This window comes from Echeneis naucrates, chromosome 5 (assembly GCF_900963305.1).
Source record: "Echeneis naucrates chromosome 5, fEcheNa1.1, whole genome shotgun sequence".
In the NCBI taxonomy this organism is placed as follows: domain Eukaryota; kingdom Metazoa; phylum Chordata; class Actinopteri; order Carangiformes; family Echeneidae; genus Echeneis; species Echeneis naucrates.
This window is the reverse complement of record NC_042515.1, coordinates 8,974,299-9,001,539: the sequence shown is the minus strand read 5'-3', so window position 1 is coordinate 9,001,539 and position 27,241 is coordinate 8,974,299. Positions and strand designations below refer to the sequence as shown.

The window sequence follows — 27,241 nt, the reverse complement described above, 5'->3', positions numbered from 1 at the left end:
GGGAATTTTAAACTGATTGAGCCCCCAAGATTTAAAGCTCGAAATCCTCATGCGGGATAAAATGTTGCCAAAAAGCAAAGCTACTGCCCTCTAGTGTCTCAACTATGGAGGTACTTGTGTTTCCAATTATGCCCATTGAAACAACCTGGTGTGAACTGAAAATGTTTGCTTTTTATACTGCATTATTGTAACTGTATAATAAATATATTTAAGAAACAATTTAAAATAAAATCAAACATGTAAAAACAAAAATTGTTTGCTTAGTCTACTTAAGTGGTCACAGAAGACTCAAGCCAGTCTGTGGTTTGAGCATTTCACATCTTTATTTCTGTATTTTTTTAAACAATGTTGTGGCACCCAGGTCTACAGTCTCAAAAACGTGCACAAAAGTTTTCGTTCCTGCAAATAAAAAATAAAATAAATTCTGACTTGAGCAAAGCAAAGAGCAGGAAACTAGTGTTAAATCACAACCCTTTCTTTGTCTAGTTCCAGAGCTTCAATGATTTCAGTTCTCAGCCTCATCACATTTAATAGACAGATAAGTCAGTGTCCAGGAGTTAACCCCCCTTTGGTAGTTAAAAAAAAATATTTCCTCCATTTAAAACAAATATTCCAACATTTTTTTTTTAGTATATATCAGTCTTTACAAAAAAAGCGAGGAGAACCCTCTGCTTCCAATCCCTTGAGCCAAGCCCAAACCCCGAAAAACCCCCCATCCCAGCAAAATATCAACACATGATCTCAGGACCAGGAGAGGGGGAAACAGGAATGACATGTAAAGGGGAGGGGGAGAAACTGACATGCGTAGTAATACGCACTTTAAATCATCAGGATAAATTCAACTGTGAGTGTTAAAACGTTGCTCATCATAACCAAATAGAATCAGTGACCATGCGTGTACAGCTATGTATACTCCTCAGTGGCATGAGCGTAATCCATGTTACAAGCACTTTAATCGAAAAGATAACAAAGGGGGCGAACGCCATGTATATTTGACATGAGTGAGAGTGGACATGAAGTGAACAGACTGACTTGTGGAACTGGGTGAGGGGAGAAAAAAAAAAAAAAAAAGAAGACGCGGGTCAGGGCTGTATATAAACACAGAATAAAACAGTCACTCTATTCTTATTTTTGATACTTTTGTTTATTTTTCCTTTTTTATCTTTTCCTTTTTGAAAGAAAAAAAACGGACTGTATGGAACTAAATCTATATGCCTATTCAGAGTTTTTCCAACTCTTCTCCTCTGGGATGGCAAAGAAAGAAAAAGGGGAGAGAATGACGGATTCATTCAAGGGAAGAAAAATCAAAAAAAAAAAAAGAAAAGAAAAAAAAGAAAAAAAAAAAGTCTAATAATAAATCATTAAAACTTTCAACTGGACTCAAAAAAGGGAATTAAAAACCTAATTGGTTGTTTCTTTTGACTAAAACCAAAACAAAGAAAATAAATAATGTAATCAGCGGATCAAATCAGTGGCAGTTGACCTTCAACTGAGGAAGAGGCAGTATAATATATAAACTCTTAAGTTGGATAGTTGCATTGACTGCTTTATGATAGCCGATGATATAAAAGTGAGATTTAGTGCAGATGCAGTGTCTTATCAGTTGGCTGCCAGTCCTGTGGCCTCAGAGGAAAGCCTGGAGAAACAGACAGAGAGACACCCAGAGACCAGGGAGGGAGAGAGAATAAGGCATGCAATCAACAGACAAGATAAATATCAACCTCAGTAACTGTATATTACATTAATAGAAGAAAACTCTATAAGGAGACCAGATGAATTCACTGAATGGTAAATGAATGCTCCAATATAGAAAAAGATCATCAAGTGTCCAGTCTGACTGCTCCTGCTTTTAATAACTTCAGCTCCACAGCTGATAAGTCAAATCACAAATCAGTGCTTTAATGGTTTGGTAATGGAGCTCCATTAAAGGGAAAATCCAACATTTTTGAAGATACACTCATTTCTGCTCAGGTTGAAAATTAGATGAATTAGAAGTTCAATGCCACTGCCACGTCTCCACACTGTTATATTAGCTTAGCATAAAGACTGGAAACAAGAAGAAACAACAGTAAGCCTATCTCTGTGACAGAACACACCTACCAGTCTCTGATGCTCAAAGCATCTTGTTTGCTTAATATATACAGAAACAAAAACAAAGTGTACGAGCTTCACTCAAAATCAACACTTGGTCTTTTAGAGATTTTTCTTGTTTAATACATCCTCTCAGTTGGGCCATGTACGTTTTTGAGGTCTTCTTTTCTGTATAAGCAGTGACTTCTCCCAGGAATATTCAGGCACAGACCCCAACCCCTTCCCGAAGAAGTACAATACGTCTCTTCTACACTATGGTTTTGTCCAGTGATCTTAAAAGGTGGTAGGTGGATTTCATTAGCTTTGGACAGAGCCAGCGTGGCATTTCCACCTGTTTTGAGTCTCTGTTATGTTAAGCTAACCAGCTTCTCAGTCTAGGTACATATTTTCTTTCAGTCTTCTTTAACTCTGCAGAGAAAGAGTAAGCGCATTTTTCCCAAAATGTCAAACTATTCCTTTAAGCTAAAGCTTAAACTTATAGCGTTCATATCACCATGATCTAAGGGATGATTTTGTGCCTTTGATACCTGAGGGCAAAACTTTGTTGGAATTAAAATTACAATAACTTCTTACATAAGCAGAAAAAAAGTGATACATTTACTCTCCATTATGACAGCTAATATTAGTCACTTAAAATTCACTACAAGAAAAACTATTCCCATTAATACAATTTGACATCTTAAAGAGAGCCGCTACCTGAGCATAGCTTACACAAAGAGAGAAATGTTTCGGTACATCAGTGAAATAATTCACCGTCCATGCTAAGTTCAAAGTTATTTAAAAATATAATGCACCCAACATGTCATTTCTTTAGGAGACAGGCCAGACCAAGCTACAGATATCTATTTCATGAATATGGCCGCAACCATCCTTCTGGCTGTATATCACTCGTTTGTGTGCATTTCTTTTTTGTCGTAAGCATGGCATGGCACAGCCAGATACAAAAGCAAGTGCAGGTACAGACAACAATGAGCATTGTCAGTACTTTAGTAGTAGATGACTTATGTTTCCTTTGTTAGTAAGGGGAGAGCCTTCGCCTTTTAGACTTGGAGCCGAGCTCTGAGGGGATTTTTGGCTCAGTGGGGATTGGGTGTGCGGGGTTACTGGCCCCGCTGACAACATGGAGGGCCAGGAGAGGGAGGGGCTTGAGACTGAGGAGACTTGACACACAGGCAGGAGAGCTGGGGAGCAGGGAATCAGTGGAGGAGGAGGAGGAGGAAGAGGAGGAGGGAGGAGGCGGCCCTGGAGCCAACAAGGACAGAGGGATGGAGGCTGAGGGGGGCACCACACAGGAGGAAGAGGAAGAGGAGGAAGAGAAGGAGGAGGTAGCAGCAGAGGAGGTGGTGGTAGTAGTAGTAGTAGTAGTGGTAGTAGTAGTAGTAGTAGAGGTGGAGGGAGGGCACAGGCTGGTCTGTTCAGGGTTCAAGGAGGAGGAGGAGGGAGGAGGTTTAGAGGACTCTACACTGTAGAAAGAGAGACAAGGAGAGAGGGACAACACAGTCGGGATGGGTCACAGGGCAGGTTGGTGAGAGCAATGGGTGGGAGGGGGGCGTTTGGGGTAGGAAGAGTGGTGGTGTGTGGGGGAATCACTCAGGGATGTGACCAAAACACAGGACAAAAACCTTCTTTAGAAATAAATGTGTCATTTATAAAGAACATCATCTCTTGTGATGAGATCAAGGTGCTGCTCAGTAATATGATGAAAAAGGAAATAAATGTGGAAGTGCACATAAATCCAAACCAAAAAAGGATGTCGCATTGCAACCTGGTCAGTTACTAATGAATGAATAAACTCTTGCTAAACATGGAAAAAGGAAAATCTAGTAGACCCAAATAACTTGTGTTTATGTTTAACTCTGTTGCATCTAAATTTAACATTGTTGATTTATCAAACCTATGATTAACTGAATCAACTGTTAGCATAGCTGAATATCTCACCTGGCATTGATGAGGTACTCTGCCAGACTGATACTAGCAGGGGAGCCTGTGATGGTGACCTGGCGGTCAGTAGATCCGTCCACTGGATTTGCAATCTTGATCTGGGCGCCTGACATTTGCCTGATCTCGTTGATCTTGGCTCCCTGGCGGCCGATGATGCACCCAATAAGCTGGAGTGGAGAAGAATTGGAAAATAGAGTGTAAATAGCCAACTTAGTTTAAGAATTTTGAATACTGAATTTCTTGCATTTTTAATCCCAGTCACAATGCATAGTTAACACTGAGATACAACTCACATGTAAAAAAAAAAAAAAGTGATTTGATGTAAATATGTAAATGTAAATATAAATAACAACTATTTTACAGTAGGAAAAATTTACTTTTGCACTTACATCATTTGGAATGGTCATCTCATGAGAACTGGTCTGAGCAGAAGCATCTATCCCTGAGGAAAAAAAATAAATAAATAAAAATTACAAACAAGAAAATGATAAGTAACCATGATTAGGTAGATTAGACTAGATGAGTTAGGTTACCAAGAGTGCTTCACTTGTGTTGGTACAAACCTCTTATCTCTAGGTTCTAACGTCACAAAAAAAAAAAAAATGTAACATTTATCACTGACAGACCCATTAGAGCACCAAAAAACAAAAAAAAAGAACCCCCACATGCCAAAAAAAAGAGATAATAAAATCACATACAAATGAAGCAACAGAGAAGACTTGGGGAGCTACATGCTACCTGCCATTTTAGCTTTGAGTAAATATGGCCAAAGAGATTTTCGTCAGTGAATCTAAATTTAAATAGAATTCTTAAAAAATTGAAGGCAAACAAGTGCAGAAAATGTTGCATTGACAGACAGTGGGTCATCTCATGCTGCATACCAGTGAATCCCTGGTTGCTTGGTGCGATGGGAAAGGGGCTCTGCTGCATAGCCAGTTGGTGAAGCTTGGTGAGCTGTGGAGAGATAGCAGCAGAGGAAGACTGTGAGAGTGAGAGAGGAGGAAGGGAGAGAAGTGGAGGGAATGGAAAACACAGGAAGAGGGGGAAAAACAGAACAAAAAAAAGTCACAGTCAGTACAGAAAACCACACAAAGGACCTCCAAGAAGCAAAGAAAAAAAAGATTTCACACACATCGATTATTGGAGCAGCGTGTAGCTCACTTATGCTCTCAAACAACTCTACATGGATTAGTGGTGTCTGACAATCTGTGTGTTTTAGGACTTGTCTACGTTGGGTACCCCATCAGCTTTCCTCCAAAGTGCAGGCTGCTTCTCTTGGTAATGCTTTCTCGCAGTCTTCAGGGTTAGGGGAAAGTCACAAAACACAAGTGCAGGGGACTTCCTAACCAACATCAATAAAGGACCCAAACATGAACTGAGAGTTTCAACCTAGCTTTATACTGTAACAGTTCTCATCATTATCATTATTGTTGGAAGGGAAGATTTTAGGAAGAAATTAGTTTGTCCCTTGTCCCTTTCATAAACATACTTTGGTTTCATTTAAGAATTACAACATTCAAGGGTAGTTAAGATGAACAATACCTGGCCTAACACAATCATAACATCTACAAGCTTGGTAAAATTAAAAGAGAGAAAGATTCATTCAGTCAAGACATAAGTGGGCAGAGCACATAGTAAAAATGAAGGGTTAATGAAAACAGAAGAAAACGTGTTTATTTCAAACAGACCATGATGAACGAATCACGTGAAAACAGGACAGAACAAGGGGGAACAACAGAAAAAGTGAGCAGCAGGAGCAGATTATTATTCATGGAACAGTGGAGATTCTGGACAAACACAAACAACAAATGTCAGCATCATTAATAACTAACTGCCAATCAACTGAGGGACGACACAATCATGAAGTGCTAAGCGTGCTGCTCTCTAAATGGTTACAAAATCTGATAATAGTCGACGAAAAGGAAGCACAATAAAATCAAATTACCAAGTACATTTACAGCAACAGGCTGTAAAATGATGCCTGGGCGGGTGGGCGGTTGAACATTTTGGAAGAGGACCGTTGTAATTATGGGTAAGAGGGGTGGGAGTTATGTAAAAATTTCTACTGCACTTACATCTGGCTGTGGAATCGCGTGCTGTCCTTGTACGGCATATGCCTGCAACAAATGAAAACAAAACTTTCATAGGCCTCACATCTGATTTGGTCGGACACGTCACTGCTCAGGCTGCGTCCTATTGATAAATAAATACCCCTTTAACTCAAAGCTTTTCTAATTCTATACAATATATTACTGAAAAATATCAACAGGTATGTCTTGTCCAAAGTCTCCACATTTCTGGAAAAAGGGAAACCTTAAGAAACATTGCAGTGAATTGAGGAAAACTAGAAGAAGACATTTCTCAAGGAATAAAAAAGGCATTTAGTAAGATAAAAGAACTTGCAATATTAGCCAAACAAGCACCAGAAAGCTTTTGTTTCAGACAAACAATAGAAGGAAAGAGGCCAGCTTGCTAGAATGTTCAAAGCATGAAACAGACAAAGAAAACACCTTGTAACAAACTATCTCCTGGGAAAATTATAAATGATCAGACTACTTATGTTGCAGATAAGCTGCTTATCTCCTTTTTTAACTGAACTGTTATGCACGTGACAAATTACCTGCATGTATCAAAACAGGATTTGTCATTTGAAGATGTTTATGTTTTGTTTGAGTTAACTTATCAAGATATCTGGGTATACGACATTCTGCAGAAATCGCTCATCATGCATCACACACATCAAAATCTCATTGCCAAATAACTGCAGCACTAATTAGCCCCCAAAACATCACCAATTAACAGGTGGGGTACTACAACCCTCTACAGTTTTGTATGTACCTGTCCGCCTGCAAAGATGACGGGCGATCCTGAAGGCTTGGGTCGGTAGGGGATAGTGACCCCCTTAGGGGGAGACTGTATGAGACACAAAGGATGCGTTACTAGGCATGTCATCAATGAATACAAAGTTCTTGAAGAAATACACACCAATTATGTACCATTAATAGTGTGAAATGCTTTAAAAGCAGAACACCATTACTGGACAGACATTATTATAGACACAGGACATCATTTAAGTGTTTTCGATAGGACCATCCAGGCATGAATTGATTTGGTATTTATTCCTCTCTCAAGCATCTTTCTCAATCTGAGGTACATATTGCTTTTTAGATTTTCCTACATTTGACAACTGCTTTGTGTAAAAATAGACTAGCACGCCTGGAAAAAATAAATATTCTCTAATTGCTTCGATTGAGGTTTCTTAAACCATTACTGGGAATGCTTGTTGTAGTGAATACTACATTTTATAATGTGCATAATAGTTTTTCAAAAGATTCAAAGCACTACCCAACCCTGTCAATCAGCTTTAGATGCCCCGGTCCAAACCCAAAACACAACAGCCATATAGCTAGAAATCACAATATCTCACATCATTAATTAACAGGTCAACAGCTGCCATTTCATATGCTTCATCACTTTTTAATGAGTCCACTGACCTCAAGCATGACCACACAGATCTGCTTCACACATTCAATTATCGACTGGGGAGTGCCTGCAATGGTTATGGCTCGCTCCGTTGAGTTGGGGAGCATGTCTCCTGCCACTTGTACCTGAGCACCAGTTGACTTATGTATACAGATGAAAGGAAAGAATAATATTAAGCATGAATAATCAGCATTTGATGGACTAAACCACACAGGTTAAGAGACAAGGTCAGCACAGCCCTCTCATCTCTGCGTACCTCTCGGATTTCCTTGATTTTGCAGCCACCTTTCCCGATGAGGGATCCACACTGGCTGGCAGGCACCACAATGCGCAGGGTCACTGGGGGCTTGCTGGTAGCTGTGCTGTTTGTCATTGAGCTGCTTATGTCCTACAAACGAAATGAGAAGATTAAACGAGGTTAAACGAGTCGGTGTTTAAGATAGTTACAACTGACCAAGGAGGTCATTAGACAAGAAATCGTGACCTACCTCTTCCAGTTTTTCAATAATCATGGAGAATGCTTTAAAGATGGCAGTGGTTGGACCTGCCAATGTGATGATCCTCTCAGGACAATTGCCCTCAGAGATGTTGATGCGAGCGCCACTCTACAGACAAAAAGCAAATAATTGTTAGAAGAAATGTGGAAATCCTCAAACAAATCTTCAGACTGTGCTCTAGTTATTGTTACATTACAGCCCATTAAACTATAACCTAAGGAAACAGCTCACCTCTTCTCTCATCTTTTTCACAGATTCACCTTTCTATTAACAGAGGACCAATTAGTTAGAGAAATTTTAAATTTAAACACACATCTTTTAGTAATGATAGAAAATTTTAATTAATCATATCAAGAAGTGGCTTACCTTTCCGATAATACTTCCAACCTCCTAAAAAAAAAAAAAAAACAGGAAGAAAAACAAAAGTCCTATTAGGCTGAATTGTCATTGTTTCAAATCTGTCAAACTTTAATAATACAAGTAAGACACCAAATTCTCTAACAATGACGCTCTTAGTTTATCTGGCAAAAAAAAAGAAAAACACCTCCATAAAGCTAAATAGTTACTCAAAACTTGAAAATAGCCAAACAGCATCAGTGGTTATGGGCACAAGATATAATCAGCTTGAATAATTCAAGATGCTTCCAGCGATCAGCTACTGATCTAAACAGAACATAGGGTAATAAAATGTGTTTGTCAGCCTTTGGAATTGAGGCAATTAGCCCCAATTGCCTGATTGAATCGAAAATTGCCAAAATCTTTACCACAGGCAGGTTTGTTTACATCTAATCACACGCAGACTAAAGATGGCACTGTTGACCACGGTGAGACCCAGGATGCAGTCAAGCATGCAGTATTTGAGGGGAGCTAATGCCCACCTGGGCCTGGGCCTCCTTTAGGGTTCTACGAGATAGCAAAGGTTTGGAAGGATCACACATCCCAATTTGGTCTTGACAACAGTGTAAGCTGACGTGTCAGAGTCTGATTTTTAGCAACTACTTCTTGCCACATCGCACCTTAGCCCAATAACAACCTGACACTGTAACTGAAGATGCAACAAGTGTGTGGCTATGGAACCAGCTAGAGTGACTACAGCAAATACAATGCGAATATTGTGTTTCGCAGAGATATGGGACTTGATGTTTGCTATATATCACTAAAGCTGCCTTGTGATAATTTAGGGATGGCTGCAGGTAAAGGCAATTTTTTTAAATATGCAGATAAAACTGCAGACTTCTGAAGGTGATAAGCACAACAAATATTCCTACAAGAAATAAAGAACAATAAAGAGGATCTTCTAAAATTTTAGTACCATGGTTCAAATATGATAAGTAACAGGTTCAGACAGGTGGCATATGCAACCCCATATGTGGAAGCCTCAGCAGTGTAACACATCAAAACACCATGCCGCTTTGCTTTGATACAGAACTCCCTTATCATGTGATTACAAAACACCAAAGTCCCAGCCCTTTACAGTCCCCAGAGAATTCAATTTCCATAAATATAGCATCATATGCTGTTACAGTGCACACCCAAGCAGCTGATGGGTGACCTCACCTTGCCATGCATGAGTAGCCTAATGGTAAGAGTGACATTGAGCCCTCCTTCAATCACACCGGAGTCCATAACAGCAACTGCAACCTAGCCGTCCTGATAGAACTGGGGGGTTTGTGGTCACCAAGATGGATCTAAAGGGACATAGAGACATAGCAGACAAGAAATGATATACTAAGGGTGATCAGGTAATGAGCGCGAGTCAAGTAAAGCAATAACGCATCACATGAACTGTATTATAAAATTTGAAAGTGGCCTGTTAACACATACTGTCTCTCTAGCATTCACATACAGGATTATTGATTCACATGGGGTGTTACTGATGCATCTAAACAGACTATTATCTGATTCTTTTCTCACCAAACGACCTACCACAGATACATCACTTAATTATCACCGATTTAAATGGCACCCCCCCCCCCAAATATTAATTATATAACAAACTAAGACATTAATTTCAGTCACTTCAAACATGTCACATCTTCTGGCTGCATGGGCAAAATTAGAAGACATATTCAGATATTTGTGATGCGATATATGTTGATAATCCCAAACAGATTTCTCCTGAAATATCAAAAAAGTAGGTGTTAAATCTGTGCCATAATCCAGTGCTAACGAAAATGCCATTGGAAGCTGATGCGTACTACGACGGAAAAAAGAATAAAACAAAACGAGGGGCTCACTGTCCATACTTCATGATGGTAGCTGTGTGTTTTTAATTTTTAAAACACACAAATGCTTCTGTGGCCACAGTTATCAGACCACAAGCAAGTAAATTAGCACTGAGCTCAATGCTAGCTGGGGGACATATGGGCTGTGGGCTAACGATCGTTAGCTAAGAATCAAGTTTATCAACAAACATGCGGACATTTCATCTCCAGTTTCCTCTATTAAAGCTTCATTTCGTAAAATTCACCCACGACTATGTTGGTTATAAAATGCAAACACACCAAGTGCACACTACGCTTGTTTTTTTTGAGTTTATACAAAGGCAATTTAACTATTAATGCTTGTTGTAAATCAGTTAGCATGATTAGCATGTTGGTCGCTCATCGTGTTGGGAAAATGAATGGAGCATGCGTGCGCTACTTTAGCGGGGCTAGCTTTAGCCGGCTAAATAACTCAAATTTGTTAACATTTGGCCAAATATCGACGCCCTTTGCGTTAACGCATTCAGGTCCTCTTACGATACGAGACAAACAGACGGCAGTTTTTATTGTCGTGGCGCCGTTAAAATGTGACTTCCTGTGGCTGAGACTGCGTGCTCATCGCCGTGCGGCCTTGTTAGCACGCTGCCGGACGAGTAGCCGCTTAGCCGCTGGGCGCGATTTCTTTCCGCTACTTCTGATCATAACAACAAATATAAATAAAAAACAGCGGAGATCCAAATAAAACTCACCCGACTCCTGCGCTGGTAGGTGGCCGGGGGGAGGGTTGGGGTTGTAAGGGTAGAAGGGGAGAGGTTCGGGAGGGTAGAAACCCGGGGGAGAGTTTAGAGAGGACTCGGGGAAGAGGGAAGAGTGATGTGAGATCGAGCTCCACTCCTTTACACAAAGACAACAAAATCATCACCTCTGAACTTTCCCCTTTCACCCAACACAACCCCCCCTCAAATCCCGATCCTGACCCCAGGACAACACAAACTCAAGCACCGAAAAAAATAAAAATAAAAAAAATACTCAGCCGGTTGGACATTTCTGCTTCAATATACCAACTTAAATGCTCGGACGTCATAAAAATAATAAGTTATTTGATTTGATACAAACAAAGTAGCCTCGCATTGAAACACCAATAACCCACTTTCTGAGATAACCGATGCTCTCCAGGTTTTAAATTGATTTAAATACTAACTATCGAGTGGATTTATGCCTCGCAAGTGCTTCAAATATGTTCATATTTTCTAACTTCAATAAAATACTTATTTATAGGGCCACTAGTGGGCGCAAAGAGTATTACAGCCGAACAACTTCAATTCTTCTGCATCTTTTGGGACAAAACAGGCATGTGAGACTTATTTACATCTATTTATTAAGCAGAATATTGGTCCTTTATATGCAATTACATTTACTGCAGATACAACGCCATGTATCATGGCTCCTCTCTGCAGTCACGTAGAGAGACACACATTCAGTAAGAAATTAAATAAAAAATCAGTAGTTTTAAACACAGACAGCCACTAGTGCACTTTCTAACTCTGTTAATCTGCCCAAGAAAAACCATATTTACATTTTATTTGCTTTTACCAAATTATTATGTTAGGTTGTTGTGTGCACTTTAGTGGAGTCTCTCCTCAGAGGATTTCAATACTTGCAATATATATTTTTTATATTTTATTGATTAGCATAAACGATTAATACAGAAACTTTGGCATATTAAAACCACAGCATCTTAGAATGCCAGTCAAGATTAATGCTCTGGGTATGCTCACATGCAGTGTATCCATTTAGTGTGTTATGAATAGCACGTAGTAGATTTGTTGAAATATTGTTTTGTTTTGTTTTTGTTTTTGTTTTTTTTTTCATAAATCTGTGCAAGCCACGCTCTCAACTGCCAGCTTCAATCTGAGTCACTGCTACTGCTGCTGCTGCTGCTGCTGCTGCTGCTGGAGGACTGTGGAGAAAAAGAGAAACATGATGTGTAAGATGATGTGTTTAATTTGATTTCAGATGCATTGTACAAATGCAAACTTTGCAATCTTCGTGGTTTAGGTGAACAGTTTGGGATATTATCTCTTCATTCATAGAGTAGACTGGGTTATAAGAGTCATGGGGGCTGCTGGGGGCTGCTGGAGCCAAGCCAGACAGAGGGGTACACTACAGTACAGGTTGTCAGTCTATAACAGACTGTGGGATTTTTGAGTTACCTTTGGGACTGTGGGAGGACTTTTCCCTTACTTGGAGGGAAGGGAGCACATGCTTTTTGTTGTGAAGGAACAGCATTTACCACTATTCCACCTTGCAAACTCTGCTATAAATTGGTCAAGACCTTAGATTTTTAGTTTAAAGTTCCCCAAAGATGGAAAACAATTGTTAAAGATGAAGGTTTTTAAGATGCAAATCATCAAGTTAGTTTTTTGGTTTGTACCTACATTAGCAACAGTGCATCTCACTGGCAACTATGCACTTTGGACTAGTGGAGCCTAATTATATTATTTGATGATAGGTCATGTTTGCAGACTGAAATTGTTGGAGGCCTCAGGGTGAGGGGTATGAGCAGGTTCAAGGTACTGTTTTTATGTAGTATTAGCATTAACGTTTCACTTGAAGGAGTCACATTGTTCCTCTGAGCCTAATCTCACCTTGCCATGTTTGTGGTGTCCATGCTTGTGCGCCTTATGTCCTTTCTTCATCTTCTTCATCTTTTTGTGGGCTTTGTGTCCAACCAATCCCACTCCCATTCCTGCCATTCCTCCAGCCAAAGCTCCAGCCATGGGATTCATCCCTCCATGGTGACCTTTATGGCCTTTATGATGGCCCCCTTTTGGAGAGTGGGGATATGGTCCTGGGTGAACACCTGCAGGAGGGACCGCTGGATATCCACCTGGAGCCATGGGATAAGGATGAGCTCCCGGAGCCCCATAAGGCATCACCCCTGGAGGTACATTTGGCACCATAGCTGGGTTCATAGCAGCTGGGTACTGGCCATGTGGGTACGCTGGATTTGGAGGAGTTGCAGGAGGACATGCAGGGTTGTATCCTGGAGGGTAGGCAGGATTTGGTGGACCCATTGGAGGGGGAGGTCCTGGTATACAAAAATGTACACACACCATGTTTTTCATAAATTCTATATTATAAAACGTGTGTAAATACAAAAATATAATACAAAAATTATATGTGTGTACTATGTGTGATTCATCCCACCTTGATTTGGCCACATGATTTCTGACCAGACGGGTCTAACACTTCAGAAAGTACCTAGGACAACAATCAGAAATCAAATGCTGGGACTATTTGATAAATTGACATTGCATTTGTAGGCTTACAGTCAGTTATGAGCTTCTTTTTCTATCAAATATTCTAAAAAACAATACTTCACTCACTAAAGTCTACACTTAAGTATAACTGTGAGGTATTTACATTTCACCTACCTATTAATACTAATTAAAGTTACGCTATTCATCACATAAGCATAGTTTGTATTTATTTCATTTACCCCACTATGTTTATTCCGTAGTTTATAGTTCAGGTCTGTAAAATACAAAGTATTGCTATAGATGTTGACCTGTTAAAATGCTAATGGGGCAGGGTTGCCCCAGTAATGACAATAATAATGCAATAACATTGTTCCAAATTATCACTCTACTGAATGAGTACTTCTTCTTCTACTACTTCTTTTTATTTCAAATATTAAATATGTGACTGCTTCCACCTCTTTATAAAGGAAAGATTAATTGAAGGACTTTAACCATAGCTTGAGCTGGGTGTGCCTATAAACTGCTTAACAAGTGCGTGGCAGTAGCACATGACCTTATACTACTAAACCTAGTATAAAAAAAAAAAAAACCTGAGTCATAAAACATAGCTTGTCTGATTGTAATTTCCAAACAGGATGACATAAATACACTCAGCACAGGTCATGGTGTTATGAAAGCATGGTGCCCATATTGTCTAATTGCTCACTAGCCCCCGGTGATCACCAGCGCTTTCTCCTCTAACTCTGAATTATGAATTATTGGTATGATCCGGCACAAATCACAAGAATTAGTCCAATTCGCGGCTCTTTAGTTTCCGGTTGTTTAGCTCCACACACGCTGGAGTATAATCACTCAGTGTCTGCCATGGTCTGGATTTTAGACACTTACCGTGGAAAGTTGTCTTTGGTTTTCCGGGGGAGTGGAGGGGGGGGGTTGACAAAGTATGCAGGCTGATCTGAGTGTGTTTGTCTTCCGCAGCAGCAGCAGCAGCAGCAGCAGCAGCAAGCCCCGCCCGACCTTAAAGGAAACGTACTTTATCTACGTAATGGGCAAATTCCTGTTCCTTTTTACTGTGAGCCGATCCATCAGGCCATAGTCCCGAGTGACACCTTAAAGGGGCGGGCCGGGTTGCTGGTTCACACCTGTCAGCCATTCTCCACCGTCACAAACACACGCTTATGTTGTTAGTCAACACAGATTTCATTGTTTGAGCTCGACAATAACAATGTTGCTTAGAATAGCTTGTTTTGGGATAAGCTCCTCTACAATAACTGCTTTTTCACTTCACTGGTCCATGGATGGGACATCCCTGCAGAGCGTTTCTCCAAAATTGACAATAATAATAATAATAATAATAATATACTGTCACTTGGGTTAAAGGATTAACCGGTTAAATAGTTAAGTGGTGAGTAGATTAAAGGTCATCCCTGTTCTTTACACATGAATGCAGACTTAGAGGGAATTCAGCTACATCAGGCCCAAACATCCACATAAACTTAAAGATGAACTGATTGGTAATGAACGTTCCCGATTCACAGCCAATATTATATATATTGGTTGAAGGAAAAACAAAAACAAAAAAGGAACTTGGACACTGCATATTAAGGAGGTAACGCAACACAATGACACGCGTGCTTTATCATTTCAAATTCAGAAGGTTCTGATAGAATAAAATGATGATGTGGTGATATTTTAAATTGAAAAGGTCACATAACACTTCTCCAAGTGTAAATTGCTGGAAATAAGGTAAGAATGGAGCTCAATCATTGGTGTACTGTTTGGTCCTGTGTACTGCTACGATTCCTCATATTCTGGGAGGTTGGTGGATAATACTCAAGAACAAGCTCTTTTTTACAAATGCCAACATTTTAATGTCATTTTCAATGAACCATGTACCGACTGTCAAACTATGCAGAAATACAAATTTTCTGTGTAATTGCATTGTGCTGTTTTACAGACTAATAGACATAAAGTCTTATGTCTTAGTCAGACATAAGACTTTATGTTAAAAGTCATAACTTGGGAACTGAAGGGGGGAATTGTTAGTGAATGTCCAAGGTCAAGAATTTGTTGCTCATCTGTGACAAAAATCCATATTTGAAGCATCTTCTCTCAGAATATGCTTTATTGGCCAAGGATGCCATGTGAAAATATATTGTTTGTTTTAATTAACTCAAACACGGAAACAGTAGACATAAAAAAGCAATAACAACAAAGATAAACAAAGTCAAGTCAAGTTTATTTATAGATCCACATATCAAAAATCAGCTTAATACCCTTCATATGAATCTGGATGTAGATATAAACTACTACTTGACTGGTTGGCAGAGGACACTTTAGGATAATTCGAACTAATACTGGGCCAAAATGATGCTGCTGCTGTGAAACGAGGAGGTCCAAATCAATAGATTATTGCTATTGCATTTGAAGAAAAAAAAAAGAGAAATAAAATAAAGAACTATGTAAATTTTCATGCTTTTGTTAATCAGAAGGTGCGCAGTGTTTTCTCAAAAAAGAAGATCTTTCTGTTAAGGAAGTACGTGCCCATTGTTGCATTTCTTCTTGAGAATATTTCAGTGTTTTCACACTAATGCGTCCACTTCTACTGCTCGACAGAAACCATAACTAAAGACAGTTTGACCTTAAGCACCATAAAAAATGTAAAAAGTAAAACAAAATCAAATGCATTCAAGTGTGAAAAAACAGCCTGTATGTTTTCCGATTGACACGAAGGCTGCAGCGTCTCCATGAAAGCTGCGTCTTGAACAGGTTGCCTCAATCTGAGTCACTGCTACTGCTGCTGCTGGAGAACTGTAGAGAAAAACAACAAAAAGTTTAACGTCTTGAAGGAGCAGATGGATTTTTAACTGTCCCTTTTTTTCTCTGTCCTGCCCTTCTGTTAGTTTTGTCGATGTTATCGTCTATGTATCACACTTTTAATATTTATCTCTGTGTTATTTTATAGCCCATATACGCTATAAAGTAGTTTCACCTTCATGGTCAGAGTGACAAGTAGTGCTTGTAGACAAAAGGGTTATAGATGCTCTGCTGCCTTCAGCATCTTTGATGAGTGACTGTGCTGGTGATAATACACCAGACCAAAACACACTGTCCAAACTGTGGGGTGCATTGAAACAGTACATACATGTAATTAAAGGGTAGTGCTCGCATTCAGCCACCCTTGAGAAAAAGATATGAATCCCCTAACTGCTGTATCCCCAGAAGTTATAATGCACACCTGTTGACAGCTGGGTCTTGTGTCACTGTACTCATACATGGAAAATGTAACACTCCTGAGTCATGAGAGTGTTGACCCAACCCACATGTGTGCTCTTTCTTCGATAGTCAAATCCAGAATGACAGAGACATCATGTCTCCAAAGAAGATTAACCGGCCAAACTGGTATTAGTTTCAGCGTCACATTCAACACACAAGGTGTGGAGAACTAGTAACAATGCTGTTTCTTAGTTCTCTTTATAACGTGTTGTTTCACCTGTGCTCATACAGGCCAATGTTATGTTCCATATTACAACTAGTGACTGTTTACCATGAAAATAATATAGTAGAATAATATATGTCTCTCTGTCTGAAGTTGGAGGTCTGAATGTTTATCGAGTATTGGCATACATTTTTTCATCGACAGGAGAGGTCATGCAACTCTGACATATAAAGGCATACCTTTATGCCCAATCTCACCTTTCTGCAGTGCCCATAATTCTGCCACTTATGTGCTTTCTTCATCCTCTTCCTCATTTTTTTGTGAGCTTTGTGTCCAGCTGCTCCCATAACCATTGCTGTCAATCCTCCTACTAATCCTCCAGCCATTGGATTCATCCCTCCATAAGGATAACCCTTGTAGTGGCATTGAGGGTAGCTCCCTTTTGAATAGTGCGGGTTGGGTCCCGGGTAATATCCTGTAGGTGGAACCCCTGGATATCCACCTGGAGCCATTGGATAAGCATAAGGAGCTGGAGGTCCACAGGGCATCCCCACTGGGCGGACATTTGGCACCATAGCTGGGTTCATGGCAGCTGGGTAGTGGCCATGTGGGTACACTGGATGTGGAGGCTGAGGGTAGACTCCTGGAGGGGGCACAGCAGGAAGTGTAGTGTTGTATCCTGGAGGGTAGGCATGGTTTGGTGGACCCATTGGATGGGGAGGTCCTGATACACATAAAAGTATATACACACCATATTAACGCCTAGAATTTAAGATGGATATAAACAATTTCATCATATTATGCTGCTGATGTGCGATATCTCACCTTGGTGAGGCCACATGTTGATGTTGTTGCTGTTTTCTTCTTTGATCTCTCGTCAGACCCTTCAGAGTAAACCAAGTGGAAACTGTGAAAAATACATTACAATGTATATTTAGTACAATAAAATATTTTAAAATGTAAATAATTCAAATTCAATATTATGATCCTGTTACAGTTATTTTTAATATTGCTCTATTCAGTTAGTTATAAAATAGTGAACACAATAACTACCAGAAATGATAACATCATAAATCATAAAAAATATGGTCTAATTCAAGGCTGTGTGCACTGTTGTTCCCGTTGTTTTTTTCCATACCTGCTGGTGTATAATCAGTGTCTGTCAATATTTCAATTTTACGATCTTACCTTGGAAAGTTGCCTCACGTCTGCGTTGTCAAGTAAGCACGCTGAGCTGTGTCTGTGTTTGTTTTCTGCATTGGACTGAATAGCAGCAGCACAAAAAGGCATCAGGAAGCCACACCCAACATTCGAGGTTACCCAATGGAGAAGTTCCTGAATGCCTCTCACATGATGTTCACTGATCTACGTGCTTCTGTGTTACAAAAGATCGAAGAACTGACTTCATTGTTGATGGCTGTGAATCATTCTTCACAGCCAGATATAGGTCCCATCCATGACATCATGGATAAAGAGTGTAAACAGTGGCTTTTAACAGGGGTGGACAGTAACAAGGTAAATTTACTGTGCGTATTATTTTTGGGCAATACTTTTACTTTCACCTCACTACATTTGAAGGACAAATATTGTACTTTTTACTCCCCTACATTTTTATTGATGCTCTCCTTACTCTCTACTTTTGTGCTAGTCTAACATTACACATTCATTGTTTTTAATTGTAATGTTTTTTTGGTTTTTTTTGGAACACGCACACCTCTGTGCCTGTTCCAGGTAAGAATATGGCCACCATGTATAATCCTCATCCTACCTGGATTATTTCTCCATAAGGATCGGCTCACTCTACATTATACATTGTGGCCGTATTACTACCGGGAACACACACGCCTCCTGTGCCACCGTATATATATGTATAAAAATGTGTCCATTCTATGGGTCAGTGTGAGTCACCAGGCCTCAGACACTGAACTACCCAGATGGAGTTTAGCCTTGTTCATTTCATTATTTAGTGTAGATTAACACTTCTACATAGCAGACCTGTCACCAAGTGTTATCACCACCTCTTTATCTCTTTATGCTTTTTTTCTTATTACTTGGATATAAAAAATAGAATTGTTTAAATTTATCTTCCTTCTCTCAAATACAATTATTTGCTTACAAAATTGATAAAGTTCTTGAATTAAACTTTATTAACAGGTAAGGAGAATCTGGAATAGAAACATTCAAGTCAAAGTAAAACCTGATTAAAAACTCAAAAAAGAACAGTGCAAAACCCTTCATGTGTAGCCTAACATAAACCTGGAAAAAAATTAAAAGAGAAAGCACTACAGAGAAAAAACAGACTGAAGGGAGTCTAATCTGTTTGCAACACACTGAGCTGTCAGCCGGGCATCTGGGTCACAATCCCAACAATCTGTTAGGAGCTCCTGCAGCACGGCTCCCTGAAAAGTCAGAACATTTACAAACTCAGCTCACAGAAACACGAAACACGAAAACTACATTGATGGTGTGAGGTACCTGTGAGAGAAGCCCCCAGTGTTTAGGTATGGAGGGTCTCCTGTCCATGTTCACCACGTGGCTGATGAGGGTCTCCAGTGTTACGTTACCCCCCAGCTCAGATTCATAAGGCAACAGATGTAGTGGAACTGCACTGCCTGCAGGTGGAGACAACTGTCTGAGGTTAACTTAGATAAATTTCTATCCAAGTGGAGCGAAATACAGCTGATTATCAACCAGTACTGACTGATGTTACAACCATTATGCCTAACTAAATAAAGGCTTCTCGCAGAACCGAAAAGCAGTACTCCAAACTGCCACCCATTTTAGAAGGGCTTCCCTTCTGTTGTCATTTTAGCTGTGATTAGTATCAGAAATTTGGTCTGCATTAACTTTTATGATGCATGTCGTTCTTGAGTGCTGAAAGATACCGTATGTTCAAAATCAAAGCGAATGCATATTCATCTCGGTCACTGATGGTTTTCTATATTATGCATAGTCATTTTTTATCTGGTCATTTAGGAAGTTTACCTTCAAACAAATCTGTGCAGCGCATCCAGATCTCCCACAGCAGCAGTCCCAAAGCATAAATGTCCCCCTGCAAGAGACACCTGCTGCTGCCTGGGTCTACAGAGCCTTCCAGGAACTCAGGGGACAAGTAGCGCAGTGTCCCCAACTGTCAGTGACCCAGCAGATGGACAGTCGTGTATGTTCATTAGATTTGGTTTCACAGCAATTCTTTAGTAATATTATGCCTCCATATTAGTGATTTCTCTATACTGTGAAATAACAGTCATAAGTTGTGACCCCCACCATTTCTGTCGTGTTACTCTGCCAGCTCTGATGGCCTGAGAAACTACTCAGGATGGTGGAGCATCCAAAATCGCACAGTACGCAGGTACCATCGGCTTTCACAAGCACATTGGAGCTGCTGAGGTCTCTGTGGGCCACGGGAGGTTTATGCACATCTGCAAGAGGACACTCACATGAATATTCGTAATGAATGACTATGAGTGGATTATGTACTAGTAAAATCAAAGTGGTTTCACTATGATGAAATACCTAGACATGCCCAACAGTGCAGGTAATTATTTGTCCATATTGGTCATCCACTTTTCAAATATGCAGCACACTAAGAATGAGGAAAAGCACCAAGCAGTGGCAACAGTTTACCAGATAAGTTACTGGTTTGATATGCATGATTTTGTTTTTGTTTTGTTTTTTATATTAGTTTTTTTTTTTTTTTTTAAGTGAAAACACAAAGGAGGAGCGCCCATGAGCATCATAAACCTTTTATTTGTTTATCTATTTCTAGCATGGGGCTCGAGGGGACTCCCTATAAGGCTTTTGCCAAGAGTGGCCCTGGTTATAACACACAGACACACAGACTTATTGACAATTATATTCTGGCCAATACCATTGAAGTGAAGGTCAGAGTGGAGATAGGAAAGTCCCTGAGCTAAAGACTGGCACAGCTTCAGTGAGAGCATCCAGTTGGTGGTGTGTTTATCCAGGTAGGAATGGAGAGAACCCTGAAACAACGGGACATCAGTTACTGAATATGAGCAGAAACGAGTTTGGCCACACTGGTTTCAAGACATGACTGTGAGGTGAGCTTGTATGATGGACTCTGATGATGCGGTGATGACAAAGGCATGGTACATACCTCATCCCACTGGGACATGGAGTCCCAGCAGAATAATGCTAATTACTGGGGGACTATATTGTATTAGTGTTAGGTCACTGCAGCCTTTATATGGAGGCAAAGAAAGGCCATAATGATTTCATAGCCAACTGATTTTAGAATTTTAAAGTTCACTAGTCTGAAACCTTTAAACCAATAATATTCAAATGAGAATGTAAAATAACTTCACTTTTTTTTTTTTTACTTTTTTCACTTTTTATAAAAATTTAATACTTACTGTGTTTATTTTCTCATCCTGACTCATTTTCTTGTTCTGTAAATTTTAATTTCTAAGAAAATGAATTAAACAACAAACAATTTATTGTCCCTTTAGAGATTGTTGCCACTTACGTATTCAGCAACCTGCAGAACAATGAGCCAACCACTACCATCGGGTTTCCTTCCAGTGCCCAGGAAGTGGAGAATCCCAGCATGCTTCATCAGGGGCAGCTCATAAACCTCCTTCTCTGCAATAAATTTATTTTTCCAACCTGCAGGAAAAACCTTCACAGCCACCATGGATCCTCGATATTTCCCCTGCCAGACGGTTGCAAAATACCCACGGGCAACAATCTGAGAAAGATGTGCACACATTGGTAAAATTACATTTTAAAAAGGTATCCTATTCTGAACTCTGAAAATCATCAATAAGAAATCTCTCTGACAGCTATGCTTGCTTACCCACTGTAGTTCAATGTCATTTACATCAATTTCAGAGGAACACGGCGTTGAGACGCTGTAATCAGGCAAGCATACTTGCTGATTCTTTTCTAAAATGATAAAAGAAGAAGGGTCTTGCAACTCAGACTCACTCGATTAAAGTAATAAGGCCAATGTAAATTTTAACAAAGAAAGGACACAGATAAAAGGGAGTATTAAAGCAGAGATAAACAACAAGCTCAGTCCAGCACAAAAAGTGAAACACTTCCAAGGTCAGACAAAGACATGACGAGACCTGAATCTGAGTTTAAAAAATTTGGAAATATGGCTCAAGTTTTTCTCTAACTGCTTTGAAAAGCAATTTGGTACAGTAAAGACTATCTCACACATTGTTGTGAATCCAGTCCTAAACCAGTGAGTGTTTATTAGGAGCTGTCATATCAACTCCATCCTCCCAGAAACCAGACACAATACATACCGCAACCAGGATGAACAAATTAAGCTCATTTCCCTATACCATCTCCAAAGGTTGACAGTATAGTTGAAAAATGGCTCCAAATTGAATGTGTAACTCATATTGTAGTGAAAATAAACAAGCTGGGCCTTACTTTTGTTACTGAAGAGGCCTCTCCGTTTGGCAGCAGTGATCATGACGCACAGGCCAAACAAAGTTGCTGTCAGAATTATGAAGCCAATTTTCATGAATTCATCTATAAAGAAGCCAAGAGGTGTGAGTTAATATTTTCTGCAAACGATAGATAGGGCCAATAATTATTAAATCAATTGATAAGTTGAATAACTAATTCATGGTGTGATGGTGGTAGATGTTATCCAGTGTTATTATTATCATACCTACAAAATAAGAGTAGGTTGGGGGAGGCTCTTCTGCTGTTTGTGGGGTCCAAGTGATGTTGCTGTTGCAGAGGTCTGCGTTGCATACACATTTAACGGCGTGACTGTTAAAACGCGATTGTGCCTTGCAGGTTGAATCTGGGCAAGACTTCTCAGCCACATCACAGGCTGGCACAGAAAAATCAGCAAGCAATGTGTCATTTTAAGAAAACATAAAACAGAGGACAACACTTTTGCTTTAGACTCAAATGTATTCATTTTAGGGAATGCGATTTAAGGTTTTCTCACCAAGAAGGTCAACTTCTGGGCGGCCATGGATGATCAGAAAATATCCCAGACAACAATGGGTGTTCTCACAGGCCTGTACCGACCCACTCACATTGCCAGCAGTCTTGTACTTGCTGTTTTGTTGTGTATTTGTTGTTCTGTTCAGCTGGAATACACATAATCTCTTCTGGAGTAAAGACGGTTTGGAGATGCACATACAGATGCATTCTGGGGACAAAGAAGAAAGACAAACACTTGCCGTGGGTCAATTTCTCCCTCGGATAATTTAACGGCAAACTCAAAACCTTATGTTCATTGTTTCTTCTGTCACTCCTGGTTTGTCTAACCTCTGACTACTTTATAAAAGGCAATTTAAAGAACATTTTTAAGAATACTTCCTGTAGTTAAATTACAGTGAAGTGACAGTATAATACTGAAGTACTGGTTTATCAAAGACTTATCATCTTTGATGATGGTTCCATCACTGCAAGAGTATTTATTTGAAATTAAATTTTTCTGTAAAATGTTGAAATTACAAAAAAGACACTTTAAGTTTCCACTCAGAGGTCAGTGCCTCAGCAACAAAGCTATGGAATAGGCTCAGCTATAAACACCATAGTTCATGAGAAAATAATCAATCAAAAACACGCAAAAAGAAAACCATGTATGCACACACCTTAAGAGGAATTTGTTTATTTTAGAATATTCAGTGTACTCACCGACAGCCAAAATCATCCGCCACCACTGCAGGCTCATGGTCCCTCTGAGACCAGAGCAGTCAGGCAGGGAGTGTTCTGGGAATGTGAGAGGAGTTTCCCACGTTTCCCAGCCTCCCTCCCACGACTGCACACCTGCAAGTGCCACACATACAGTCTGTGGGAAGACAGAACATGTGTCAGCACAACCAGCACTCACTGCTTAGAAAGGTCCTCTGCAGCTCCCACATATGTGATTTAAATATTGAATTGGGGTTTGTGTGTGTGTGTGTGTGTGTGTGGGAGGGGGGGGGGGGGGGGGGGGGGGGGGGGGGGGGGGGGGGGGGACACAGATTAAACATTGAGTCAAAACTATAAGATCTATAACCTTTGAGGTATGAGAGCAGAATTAAAACACAAAAGCTGCCTCCAGTGATGTTGCCTCACAAATGCGTTGTATTGAGCAATGTTCAAGCACTTCAATTGAACATTGAGTCACAACTATAAAATATTTTTTATTTTATATTTCATTTTCAAATTTCAAAGACAGCTGGTGATACATGTAGCAGTTTTCAAAGATCTGACCTTCAGCTGTTCAGCTCACTCCTGGGGGGGATGGGGGGGGGCGGGGTTTCTCCCTCCGTGAGCTGTGTTAACATACAAATCAAGCGCATCCAGTGATCAATCACTTAATCAGTGAGTTTCCCCGGAGGCAGGCGGGTCCGGCTGGAGGTGTACAGTCCACGTTACTTACAGATAAATGGTAAAGTACCAGCTCTCAGCTCTATTTGCTGATCAGCACAGTGTTGAAATGTAACTGTGCTGCTGTTTCTCTCTCCTCAGGCTTCACGGGCTTTAGCTGAGGTCTTTGCGGAGGACTCTGAAAGTGACAAAACATTTGAGGGCTTCTCGGACTCTGATCTCGTCGATAAGGTGCATTTTTTTTTTTTTTTGCTTCATATCCTCAAACACGGTGGAAGATGCTTAGACTTAGACTCGGCATTTAGCGTGTATATGTGTCTCTACTGTGAAAACTATGGCGTAAGATCTCCTGTGCTCATGTCCAGCAGAGTTCAGATCATGAGGATGAAGTCCAGCCTGATCTTTCCACCAGGAGGCAGAAAGCCACATCTAAAGCTCCTGCTGGTGCTCCGCCCTTCAGGCTGAGGGTGGCTCTCAGCTCCGCTCCCTCCACCTGCCTGTCCACTGATGATGATGATGATGATGATGAGGAGGATGAGGCAGGAGATAGAGGAAGGAGAAGAGAGAAGAAAGCAGGAAAGCGCGGTCAGAGGCATGTTGGAGCTGAGGATGAACACACAGCAGCGGCACGTCCATCTCCCTCTGATGCACCTGAAGATGCGCCTGATTGTTTCCTGGCCAAGAGGGAGCAGAACATCAAGGCCAATAAAGCAATGGTGACCCAGCAACACTGATCCAAAGACAGAGTAGTATAAGAAAACCGAGGTTCCCAAACAAACACTGTAGAATACCAAGATTCGTATAAAAGTCATCACGTCTCCAAAAAAAAAAAGACATTCAGACTCACTGTATATTCATTACATCAACCACAGAGGTCTACCACTCTTACTCAAAGTCAAGGAATTGAGATATTGATCTAATGACTACTTTTAGTCTCAAGTGATGTTATATTTGCCCCTTGACATCATCTCAAGATGTTTTGGGGTTGTTGTTTTTTTTTTTTTTTTTTTTTAACTGTTTTCTGACAGTTGGCTCAGCTGATAGCAGACCTGCAGAATATGCCAGGAGGTGCAGGGTTACTGAAAAAACAAGCTGGCAAACAGAAGACAAAAGAGAGAGGCTCTGTGAGTAAAGAGGATTTAAAGTGATAAGTGACATTTGATATGATGAAATGTGGGCAGAGACCCATCGCACATTTTGACAAGTCTCCTACATATCCAGCTAATGGATTGTCTGAAACAAACTTTTGTTCTTCTCATGATTTAGTTGAGCTGTAAATCAGTATTTCTTTTCAGACTATTGCTCTGTAGTGATTTTATCCAACCTCACCTACAGCGCCCACCGCGTTCGGGTGCAGCAGGAGGAAAGTCCCACAGGAACCCGGAGCGGGTGTCCCGCAGACTGACCCGCTCGATGGGGAGCACTGAGGATCCTCCAGCCATCAAGGAAGAGGAACTTGAGCTCAGCTTAGAGGACGAGCTGCTGCAGGTCAGTTCTGTTATTTACTACAGGCCAGGTAGACGTGTTTTTTTTTTTTTTTTTTTTTTTTTTAAAGGATTGGGAGCCTCTGCAATGATTTTTGTATCATCAGATTTCATGTTTTTACTCAAATTGTACAATAAAGTGACTGCTGGACTTGCCAGAAATGTAGACATTTGTTTACGTTACAGGAGGACGACTTCCACTCCTGTTATATCGGATCTACATTTTTCTCATCCACTTTCGGTTGTATAATAAGAAAGAGCCAGGTGTCGATCTGTGTCAGTTTCTAAACAGATTAATATTTGTTGTAGGTACGCAGAGCCCCACAGCGCCGTGGCGCCCCTCGGCCTCATCAGGCCAAACCTCATTTTATTCGTCCTGTGGAAGACATCACAGAGGACGAGCTCCAGCTGGTCGCGCACAACATGACTGATAAAGTTTATGACAGAAACACAGTGAGTCTCCAGAATGAGATGAACATGGGAAAGATATATTAGGAGTATATTTTAGGTACACAGTATATCAGGAGATATCTGCTTAGTTATCAGTTATCCAAGAGGCCACTGACAGTATGGTATTGACTCATGATTCTTTTCACTGAAAACTCACAAAATGCAATAAAAGGTCACTGTACCTGTGCTGCTGTTGCTGATCCGTCTTTCTCTACATTTAGGGCTCCACATGTCATCAGTGCCGTCAGAAAACGGTGGACACGAAGACGTGCTGCCGCAATGAAGACTGTCGTGGGATTCAGGGTCAGTTCTGTGGGCCGTGTCTGAGGAACAGATACGGAGAAGACGTAAAGAAGGCGCTGCTGGATCCGGTATGACACACTCCAGACCTGCGTGCTAGAGCTACACATCAACGGCTCCACATGGAGTGAATTTGGGGTGCAGAAACCATAGTTTAGCCGTTCACCGTGTTATTTTGTCAAATTGTTTTTCAAGTTGTTTTTTTTTTTTTTTTTTTAAAGGAGTGGAAGTGTCCTCCCTGTCGTGGTATTTGTAACTGCAGCTTCTGCCGGCAGCGTGAGGGCCGCTGCCCAACTGGTATCCTGTTTCCCTTGGCTCAGTACCACGGCTTCTCTGATGTCCACTCTTACCTCAGCAGGTGGGCTGAATTGGGCTCAATATTAGTGTGCTGAGGATTTAACATATAGAAGTAGTCTTATTGTGTTATTGTAAACACTGGAAACATAATTGTATATGTGGACCCTCTAAATTCATGAGGTGCCATTCAGACTAGGACTCGGGTCCGGAAAGATGGCAAATCCTTGTTTAGACTTTGACTAATGAAAGTGTTACATCTGACAAATGTACTGTTTATCTTCTTACAGCCTCCGTAATAAGCTGAAGCACGACGATGGTGATGAGATGTGATTTCAACACTAGGGGGAGCAATTGTTCAGACCGGTTTATGCTTTGTTATGAAATGTACAGAACCTGTGCTTTTAAAATCATTAAAGTATTTTTGGCCAGTTGACTGTGTTTTCTGAGACAGGTTTGCAAAGAAATGAGACAAAGTATA

General features: G+C 40.4%; 5 protein-coding genes across 9 annotated transcripts; 1 reads left to right on the top strand and 4 right to left on the bottom strand.

Annotated features, from left to right (window-relative positions):
* Positions 1-299: 299 nt before the first annotated feature.
* Positions 300-11,103, bottom strand: LOC115043480 (poly(rC)-binding protein 2). Of its 4 annotated transcripts, none has more exons than XM_029502004.1 (13): positions 10,966-11,103; positions 9,570-9,700; positions 8,379-8,402; positions 8,244-8,276; positions 8,004-8,120; positions 7,772-7,903; positions 7,527-7,655; positions 6,871-6,945; positions 6,108-6,149; positions 4,914-5,013; positions 4,422-4,474; positions 4,030-4,199; positions 300-1,636 (listed from the first exon to the last, which is right to left on the bottom strand). In XM_029502004.1, exons 2-13 carry the CDS (start codon positions 9,636-9,638, stop codon positions 1,600-1,602), a joined length of 981 nt encoding a protein of 326 aa, XP_029357864.1. In that variant the 5' UTR covers positions 9,639-9,700; positions 10,966-11,103; the 3' UTR covers positions 300-1,599. The 4 variants fall into 4 exon arrangements, with proteins under 4 accessions (XP_029357864.1, XP_029357865.1, XP_029357866.1 ...); XM_029502005.1 differs by having other exon boundaries at positions 4,914-4,986; XM_029502006.1 differs by lacking the exon at positions 6,108-6,149.
* Positions 11,104-11,576: 473 nt separating this feature from the next.
* On the bottom strand, positions 11,577-14,474 carry prr13 (proline rich 13). Of its 2 annotated transcripts, none has more exons than XM_029502668.1 (4): positions 14,368-14,474; positions 13,427-13,480; positions 12,865-13,307; positions 11,577-12,176 (listed from the first exon to the last, which is right to left on the bottom strand). In XM_029502668.1, the coding sequence occupies exons 2-4, from the start codon at positions 13,440-13,442 to the stop codon at positions 12,123-12,125; spliced, it is 513 nt and encodes a 170-aa protein (XP_029358528.1). In that variant the 5' UTR covers positions 13,443-13,480; positions 14,368-14,474; the 3' UTR covers positions 11,577-12,122. The 2 variants fall into 2 exon arrangements, with proteins under 2 accessions (XP_029358528.1, XP_029358529.1); XM_029502669.1 differs by lacking the exon at positions 14,368-14,474 and adding an exon at positions 14,186-14,311.
* A 1,227-nt stretch (positions 14,475-15,701) lies between these two features.
* LOC115043948 (galectin-3-like) lies at positions 15,702-18,185 on the bottom strand. Its single transcript, XM_029502741.1, has 4 exons — positions 18,107-18,185; positions 17,744-17,825; positions 17,176-17,642; positions 15,702-16,290 (listed from the first exon to the last, which is right to left on the bottom strand). Exons 2-4 carry the CDS (start codon positions 17,757-17,759, stop codon positions 16,255-16,257), a joined length of 519 nt encoding a protein of 172 aa, XP_029358601.1. The 5' UTR covers positions 17,760-17,825; positions 18,107-18,185; the 3' UTR covers positions 15,702-16,254.
* Positions 18,186-19,200: 1,015 nt separating this feature from the next.
* Positions 19,201-23,591, bottom strand: LOC115044037 (anti-Muellerian hormone type-2 receptor). Its single transcript, XM_029502867.1, has 11 exons — positions 23,555-23,591; positions 22,857-23,063; positions 22,569-22,736; positions 22,325-22,426; positions 21,738-21,826; positions 21,408-21,629; positions 20,790-20,904; positions 20,180-20,340; positions 19,904-20,048; positions 19,394-19,530; positions 19,201-19,317 (listed from the first exon to the last, which is right to left on the bottom strand). The coding sequence occupies exons 1-11, from the start codon at positions 23,589-23,591 to the stop codon at positions 19,201-19,203; spliced, it is 1,500 nt and encodes a 499-aa protein (XP_029358727.1).
* LOC115044036 (cell division cycle-associated protein 7-like) lies at positions 23,590-27,093 on the top strand. The gene is made up of 9 exons (XM_029502866.1): positions 23,590-23,637; positions 24,374-24,454; positions 24,598-24,948; positions 25,261-25,356; positions 25,568-25,720; positions 26,026-26,169; positions 26,388-26,537; positions 26,688-26,824; positions 27,051-27,093. Exons 1-9 carry the CDS (start codon positions 23,590-23,592, stop codon positions 27,091-27,093), a joined length of 1,203 nt encoding a protein of 400 aa, XP_029358726.1.
* The last annotated feature ends 148 nt before the right edge of the window (positions 27,094-27,241 follow it).